This window comes from Salvia hispanica, chromosome 4 (assembly GCF_029641045.1).
Source record: "Salvia hispanica isolate PSC_SH4W2 chromosome 4, Shi_PSC_v1, whole genome shotgun sequence".
NCBI classification, from domain to species: Eukaryota; Viridiplantae; Streptophyta; class Magnoliopsida; order Lamiales; family Lamiaceae; genus Salvia; species Salvia hispanica.
The window spans coordinates 17931755-17940704 of record NC_142695.1 but is presented as its reverse complement, the minus strand read 5'-3'; the positions used below and the strand labels follow the sequence as shown (position 1 = coordinate 17940704).

Below are 8950 nucleotides of genomic sequence, written 5' to 3'. Positions count from 1 at the left end.
TAATGGAGTTATTAATTAATACTATTACTGATATTATTCCATCCTCACAAATCACACACGATTATACTTAACACACGACTAAACCCTCCCCTCCCCTCCCACGCTGCCTCCTTGATGCTTTCCTCGGCGGTTCCTGACGCCGGTTATCTCCGGTATTTATCCCTCCCCTCCTACACTGCCCCCTTGACGCCGCCTCCTCGCCGGTTCCCGTCGCCGATTTAGGTTTGCGGTATGCCCCTCCTAACGAGTAGCTTTTTTTATCTCCGTCCCCTCTTTTATCTCGGGGGATGAATAGGGAGGCGGAAGGAGAGATTGATTGTGGAGTAACAAGCTCCAAAGCCAAATCCATTGATTCATATTTCCTCTGACTACAGGTTAGTTTCATTATTGATGACTTGATGAAGATTGCGATTTGGTAAAATTTAAATGGAATTTAGGTTTCTCATAGTTAATTCCACCAATATAGTATTTGATTTGTGATTTATGAAGTAGTAATAAATTGCTATCGAATTTGTGATTAAGTTCTATCATATTTATGGAGTAATTTGGTGTAGTAGTAGCAGATTACGAATTAATGTCAATTTTTTGTTAAATAAGATAAGGCATGAGTACACCGTGATTCTGCTATACTTTGATTGGCTCTATACACATGGGATTTTTGTAGTGTGGCCATGAAATTGGGGAAACTATGATTAAAAAGGGTGCATGTAGTATTTCAAAGTAGATGTAGCATAATTTGAGTTGGGTGAAGGTTAGAAACTATTGCCTCTATCTTGAGAATACTTAATTGCATTTGTTCATCTCCTCTTGACAGTGGTGGGAGAAAAGTGATTGGACAGGATATAAAGAACTAGGTACATGGGAAAAATGATTGGACAGGATATAAGAACTAGTTACACCAAATCAGTTGTGCTTTCCAACATAAAGATAAATTGCACTAACTTCTTGATGGTTATTCTTATATGTGTTCTTGTGAACTTTAGGTGTTAAGAAGTTTGGAAGGAATGCAGAAGGGGATTCTTGGTGGGGAACATGGAGAAATGTTCTTCACCAATATGAATGGAGGTATTAGTTTTTTATTTGCATTAGTCCTGTCTTGCAATCTTTATGTTGCTTAAAAACTATTAAGAAGTTGTTCTCATCCTCAAACTTACTGCTTTAAATAGCAGTAACCTAGCTAGGATAGAAAAAAGTGCCAAAAAACAAGCAAAAGCATGAACAGAGAGGCTGGGTGTTAGAAAACTAGTAAACATTTTTGTTTTGTCAATATCAAATACGAAGCTCTGTTTATCAATTAACTTCCTAAAACATTACTAGGTGAGACTTTCTTTGGGAAATATGCTGACCATATGATCCATTCACGGTCATTGATAAAAAGAGAAATTATGGACTCAGAGCAACTACCAAGCATCCTATATACGAAAATTTCCGTGTCAAGGTAAGACTAAAAAAAATAAATTTCCTTGAATACATAAGTTTATGTGGCTTTGATGTTGTGTTGTGATGTAAGTATGTGTTAATGTTGATTACTTATGTTTTAAGCAATAAAACGGAATTCACATATAAGAGAACTGCAGATATAGCTGTAAGTTGTATTATAAATATGTATGTATTTAGATATATTCAATTGATTATTCATATAACATTTATTTACATTCATATTGACATGGCGAAGATAATAGAGTTTGCTGCTACTCTACGCGAGAATGCCAATTTAAATGATAATTTTATAAATCAGTTTACAGGAGAACACCTCGACAAAAAGAGGAGGATGGTTGGAACCAAAAATCTCAGACCATGCCTTGTAGATCTACATACACTATTGGAGGGACGAGTCAGCAAGTGGACCACAAACTAGAAGAGGTGGATGAAAATTTCAACTATGAGCGTGAGAAGTGAATGAAACTAGAAGAGGATGTGAAGATTCTAAATGAGAGGATGTACGGGTTCATGTCCCATCAACAATCCCATGACTCAAGTCATTATGTTGTTTAGTCTCGTAGTCACGATTCTGAAAAATTATGAGTTTGACCCTAGTTTGTAATTCACTAGTATATTCTAAAGTCATGACGACACCGAACTTCATGTAATTTGTAAAACTTATTAATATGTCTATAAAGAATTGTTTTATTTATATGTTGAGATGATGGTTTGTTGTATACAGGTTTCGTAACTAGATAAACAATAAAATATTTGATCTGTAGCATAAATTTAAAATTAATAGCGGAAGAGCAATATATAAATAAAAATGGAAAAAACTTTAGTAGCGGAATATGTTCGTGGCTATTCTACTGCTAACAAACTTTCGCTACTAATCTGCTAGTATTAGCAACGGATATATCCGTTGCTAAGCTTGATTCATTTTCGTTTCCAATCTGATTTCAATATTTAGTAGCGGTTGTGTATGTTGGAAATCCGTTGCTAAGAATCAGTAGCGAATATTGTTCGTTACAAACATTTTGGCAGCGAGGTAGCAGCGGAGTCTATCCGCTACTAAGCCGTTACTAATCAATTTTAGCAACGGATTTAAGGCATTAGTAACGGAATTTTCCGTTGCTAAATCGCGAGTTTTTTGTATACAAATGATTACTAATTTAAGTAACAAAAATTTCTGTAACTCTATAATAAAAAGACCGAGCCATTACAATAATCATACGGAAGGATTTTGAATTGACGTCGTAAACTTTATTTATAGAATCCATTTTGTAATGTATTAATTGTTTACACTATTAATTTCAATCTCTTGCATGTAGGAACACAAACTTGTCAGGCTCTCTATAATGTCGTAGTTAGAAGGCATGTCGTAGTACATGATTCACATCCGTGCATGTTGGGTTGACATGATGACACCCATATCTATACTAGATAGGGTACATGATAACACAAAATACAAACACTATACAATAAAGAAACCTTCGACACAGACACGACCATATATAACAACCAAACACATATGTAGACTAACATTATGAACTATAACGAGATTAATGTTAAATCTTAAACTTCAAGTTCAATCTACGACTATTGTAAAACTTCAGCTTGTTGAACACAAAGGTTAGTTATGATTGGAGAACTATTCCTACGAGTAATAAACAAAAGTCCCAAATTCTAATCCAAAACTCTCTATAGTCCAATAAAAAATTCCTCTTTGAACAAGTCACAGTTCACGAGTTTCGTTTCTACGTTTTCATCCAAACTCCAAATTAAAGAGACATTCGAGCATAAAGAGAAATAATCCATTATGGATGCATGTACAACACTTTATAGAAATTTAATCCATTGACAAGAATTGAAGTTTAGAATAACAGAAGAATTCATCAAATAACTCATGATTCACATGTTAAGGCAACAAGAACAATTAATCTACTCATTACAATACAAAATACACTCGTGCATGTCGGGTTGACACGATAACACCCATATCTATACTAGCTAGGCGGATAAGGTTGGCATGATAACGCCATTTCCAAATACGGACGTGTCGGGTTGACACGTCCGTATTTAATGACAAAACACATATGTAGACCAACATTATGAACTAGAACGAGATCACATTCTCACCTCCGAAATTCTTGAGTGAGAAATGGCTGGGAGTATAAATCATGGCATAGGTAAGGTTATTTTTAGGTATACCGAATTGTTGAGTAGTTTTCGTAACGTCACCATTTTTGAAAACTTTGCATCTAGAAATATTCAAATAAATCCAATCCAAATCAAAATCAATACCAATCTGGTACTCCATGGTCCAAGATTCCTTGACTTGGTATTCCTTCATCATCCAGATGACGATGATCTTTTCGTTTATTGTGTAAATCAAAGAGAGGCAGTCCCTCAAAACATCCAACTTGATTACCGAAGGAAGTTTATCATCAACAAGAAGTTCTTCTACTGTGGGGGCAGGGAAGATGCTAAAACATTCTGTTTCAAGATCAAAAACAGAAATCCACAAGGTTTGAGTGGAATCACATACTGGCCAATGGGGGTTGCCATTACATACAGTGTAATGATCTATGTAATTGAATCGACAACCAGAAGCGGGGCCAGCTTCAACACGCCTCCATGTTCCTGATCCGAGGGTGTATACATGATGAGATTCGGAAACGCACCCATTGATACAGATGACCTTATATTGGCCACTAATTTTGCTTATACAAAATCCAAAACTCATCACATAGTCCGAGTCTGATATGTATACATCAGGGAGGCAGAGCTCGATATACTGACGAGTTAGAGGATTGCTTATGTAAACATAACGAACATCTGGTGAGTCTAGAAGAAGCAATCCATTAGCTTGCCGAGCTCGATCCATTGGCGGTATTTAGTCTCTGTGAGGGATTTCAATATCTGTGAGGTGAACTGGAGCATAGCTCTCCAGATCTGCTTCTTCATCTTCGTCTTCAAATTCCAAAATGGTGCACATAGTTGACTTGCCTGTCTCCGGCACCAACAGAACTAGGGCGGCTGGGGTTTTGATTTCGGATTTGATGAAATCACCGGACTCAATCAGATTGAGCCACGGTTTGCAGACGCATTTGCTGATTGATTTGCTTCGGAGAGGGAGCCGTGAGAGGATGTTGATGGTGATTTCTGATGGTAGATTCTTGAAGAAATCTGGCTTCATTGTTAGAAATGGAATGCGTTTCTTTCAATCAGACGGAGAATAAGAAAGATGGAGAGAAGAAAAAGAAAGAGAAGAGCTGACTAAGACACAATGAGTATCTTTCGTGAATGCGTTATCATGTCAACCCGACATGCACGGGCTTATTTTGTATTGTGATGAGTAGCTTAATTTTTCCCGTTACCCTAGAATATATTCGGGTGTGCATCATGAACTAATTTGATGAATTATTCGGTTATCCTATGCTTCAATCTTATCATTGCTTTAAATTACTATAACTGTTGTAGATGCATCTATAATGGATTGGTTGTATTCAAATTTGAATCTCTTTAAATTGGAGTTTTGATGAAAAGTAGACATGAAACTCCAGAATTGTGACTTAATTAAAGAGGACAAATGTCATGGCAAAAACCAATATTATCAAAATGTATGCCATTATTTTTGGCAAGATTTCCTTGTGTAACTGCCGCATCCTTCAAAAGATTCTCCCCTTCTACCACTTCAGCGTCTAGGTTTATTGCAATTATGGACGAAGCCTCGTCCGCCGTATTCAACGGCCAACCAGTCGTCGACACTTGCATTCTCCTCCGGCATGGACGAGTATTAGACTGCTTTGTGACTGGTTCCTATAATGACTGGTTCGATCTCTTTTTAATAGTCCAGATCAGAATCAATTTCCTCCACTGTTCCTGCCGGTAATACAGTAATAGTATACGAACCACGCAATCTAAGAATGCGTATTTAGGATACTTGCATTCCTTGAATGTGTGTTAAAGAAACACACATTCTTGTATTGTATGCGTTTTTTTTAACACGCGTTCAAGGAATGCATTTTCAGTCTTTTTGCAAACTAAATAAAGGTTCCCCTTTTAGAAACCTACATTCCATTTTCTACCCAATTGAAATTTTACCCACTACCAGCCACCTTTGATAAAAAATGGTCGCAAAAAATTTTCTATGTAACTTCTGCTTTGAGTTTTTGAAAATTCATTAGAAAGGTTTGTGTTATCATACAAGATAGAAAGAACGTGAATTTGAAATGATACCAAGTTAGATATACAGAACAAAGTGTAATTAATTTTTATTTTGTGACATCAGAACTAGTATACCTTCTAATCATGAAATTATAGAGAGCCTAACAGCAAACAAATTCAAGAGTTCACACAAATTTGCAGTATTTGTAATTCACATAGAAAACCATCATTGTACTATTGTAGTAATTATAATATTCTCTGCCTATAGCTTACACTGTTAGCTCAATTATCAAAGGGAATTAATATTTTTTTCGTAGAATCGTAGTTATTCCTATTTCCTGCAGAACCATAGAATCGTATTAATCTCCTTTGTTTTCTTGCAAGGAAGGAAGCAATGTTTAGTTTGTGTTTTATTGAGCTTGAGAATTTCTGGATTGATACTTTGTGCTTCAACACGTTGGAACGCTATTATCGACATTGGCTGCAATTCTTTATGGTAAAGAATGGTTAAGCTATATCTGCTCGAGAGACTACTAGATTAGTACTATAACAGACGAGATCCAAATTGCTCCTGTTTAATAATCCCGTATCGTTTGGAAATTGAACTTCACCTACACTGCATGTTTAAGCAGATGTAGCCATTGCACACATGAGCTTGGAAACATACCAACTTGGCGAGCCTGGATCTTAATCTGAATAATCTATGACTATACTTGAACATTCATCAAGACAAAAATACCTTCTATGTATTCTTAAACTACATTATATAATATCTAACATCTGATTCCTGCTCACTAAATAAGGTTATTTTATTGTCCATACCATGATTTATACTCATAACCTTTTCGGAGGTGAGAATGTGATCTCGTTCTAGTAAATAATGTTAGTGTACATATGTGTTTTGTCGTTATATATGGTGATCAGTCTACATATGTGTTTTGTCGTTACATATGCATGTCTGTGTTGAAGGTTTGCTTATCATGTAGTGTTTGGATTTGGCGTTATCATGTCGACCTGACCGGCCTAGCTAGTATATATATGGGCGTTATCGTGTCAACCTGACATGCACAGGTGTATTTTACATTGTAATTAGCTAAATTGTTCCCCAGTCCCTTAGCATATATCCGGGTGTGAATCATGAATTAGTTTGACGAATTCTTCAGTCATTCTATGCTTCAATTTCTTATCAATGGGTTAAATTTCTGTAAACCATTGTTGATGCATCTATAATTTATTGGTTATCTACAAATTTAAATGTCTCTTTAACTTGGAGTTTGGATGAAAACGTAAACACGAGAGTCAGAGAATTATGACTTGTTCAAAGAGGAATTATTTTATTAACTTTCAGCCTTGTGTTCAACAAGCTGAAGTTTTCAATAGTCTTAGATTGATGTTATTGCTGAGATTCATTACCCAATGCTGTGATGTAAAATATCTCCATGAGATCGACATGAAACAAGTGAGGAGGGTCGGTGCATCCATCGAAGAACAGCGTTTGCAGCAGCGGCCGATGATGGGGAAGGTCGTGCAGATGTTGGAAGGGATCATGGAGATCAAACAGCACCCAGCGCCTTACAAATATGTGTAGTAGTGAATAAATAAATTAAACAAAAAACTATATTTTCATGGTTTTATTCATGGTCAATTATTATATTGATAAATTCAATTTTTATGTATGTTTTTGTAAATATTGTTTTATAAAGGAAAAAATACTTTTATTAATATTCTAAAAAGAATTTAATTGATATACGTACTTCATTTTAATTTCATAGTAGTGTTTAATATAAAAAAAAAATATTATTGGAGTATTATTTATGAATGAACTAATTTCTTATATTTCGTTCAAGACAAAATTATAATTACCATTTATATTATTACTAAAGTAGATGAGAGTTCAGAATGAGTGAAAAAAAAGCGAGTCAAGTAAAATGCCCTCTATATATTGGGAACATTTCAATTCAAAAATATGTAAGAAAATATAAAAATACGAAATAAGTAATTAACTCTAATTTCAGGGATGTCCCATGATATATTTAGATTCCATAGACCTAAAATGTGCAAATCCCAACCAGCCTAAATTTAATTCACGAAAGATACTCCTCATTTTGTCTTAGTCAGCTCCGCCATTTCTTTCTTTTTCTCCGCCTGTTTGAAGAGCAGAAACGTAGTATTCCGTTTCTACCAACAATGAATCAAGATTTCTTCAAGAATCTACCATTAGAAATCACCATCAACATCCTCTCACGGCTCCCTCTCCGAAGCAAATCAATCAGCAAATGCGTCTGCAAACCATGGCTCAATCTGATCGAGTCCGACGATTTCGTCAAATCCGAAATCAAAACCCCACCCGCCCTAGTTCTGTTGATGCCGGAGACGAGCAACTCAACTCAGTGCACCATTATCGAATTTGAAGACGAAGACGAAGAAGCAGATCTGGAGAGCTATGCTCTTGCTCTTCAATTCCGTCACCTCACAGATATCGAAATCCCCCACGGAAACTCAGTATCATTATATCGAGCTCGGCAAACTAATGGATTGCTTCTTCTAGACTCACCAACGGAGCGTCATGTTTACATAACCAATCCTCTCACTCGTCAATATATCAAGCTCTGCTTCCCTCATGTATACATACATGACCATTTGTTGAATTTGGATTTTGTGTGAGCAAAATTAGTGGCCAATATAAGGTCATTGGTATCAATGGGGGCGCTTCCGACACTCATCATGTATACACTCTCGGAACAGGAACATGGAGGCGTGTTGGAGCCGGCCCCGCTTCTGGCTGCACATTTTCATACCATGCATACACTGTATGCAATGGCAACCCCCACTGGGTAGTGTATGATTCAGCTCAAACCTTATGGATCTATGCTTTTGATGTTGAAACAGAATGTTTTAGCATCTTCTCTGCTCCCGCAGTAGATGAACTTATTGTTGATGGTGAACTTCCTTTGGATATGAAGTTGAATGTTTTGAGGGGCTGCCTTTCTTTGTCTTACACATTAGACAAAGAACTCGTCGTCATCTGGTTGATGAAGGAATACCAAGTCAAGGAATCTTGGACCATGGAGTACTAGATTGTTATTGATTTTGATCATGATTGGAGTTATTTGAATATTTGTACATTCAAAAATTTCAAAAATGGTGACGTTTTGATGGTTCCGGGAGACACGTGCCTCATCTACTACTCCAACAAGATGGACTCTACTCAACATGTCGGTATATTTACAGATGAGCTTGCCTATACCATGATTTATACTCCTAGCCATTTCTCACTCAAGAATTTCGGAAGTGAGAATGTGATCTCGTTCTAGTTCATAATGTTGGTCTACGTATGTGATTTGTCATTAATTATGGA

General features: G+C 36.2%; 2 protein-coding genes and 1 long non-coding RNA gene across 4 annotated transcripts; 2 read left to right on the top strand and 1 right to left on the bottom strand.

Moving 5' to 3' along the window:
- On the top strand, positions 1-2134 carry LOC125197260 (uncharacterized). 2 transcript variants are annotated; one of them, XR_016128688.1, is made up of 4 exons: positions 1-374; positions 984-1065; positions 1318-1438; positions 1739-2134. It is a non-coding gene; the product is annotated as an uncharacterized LOC125197260 (long non-coding RNA). The 2 variants fall into 2 exon arrangements; XR_016128687.1 differs by lacking the exon at positions 1318-1438 and having other exon boundaries at positions 11-374.
- Positions 2135-3538: 1404 nt separating this feature from the next.
- LOC148927386 (F-box protein At3g07870-like) lies at positions 3539-4621 on the bottom strand. The gene is made up of 2 exons (XM_089056575.1): positions 4358-4621; positions 3539-4219 (listed from the first exon to the last, which is right to left on the bottom strand). Exons 1-2 carry the CDS (start codon positions 4619-4621, stop codon positions 3539-3541), a joined length of 945 nt encoding a protein of 314 aa, XP_088912701.1.
- A 3158-nt stretch (positions 4622-7779) lies between these two features.
- LOC125194771 (uncharacterized) lies at positions 7780-8669 on the top strand. The gene is made up of 2 exons (XM_048092997.2): positions 7780-8094; positions 8280-8669. Exons 1-2 carry the CDS (start codon positions 7780-7782, stop codon positions 8667-8669), a joined length of 705 nt encoding a protein of 234 aa, XP_047948954.1.
- The last annotated feature ends 281 nt before the right edge of the window (positions 8670-8950 follow it).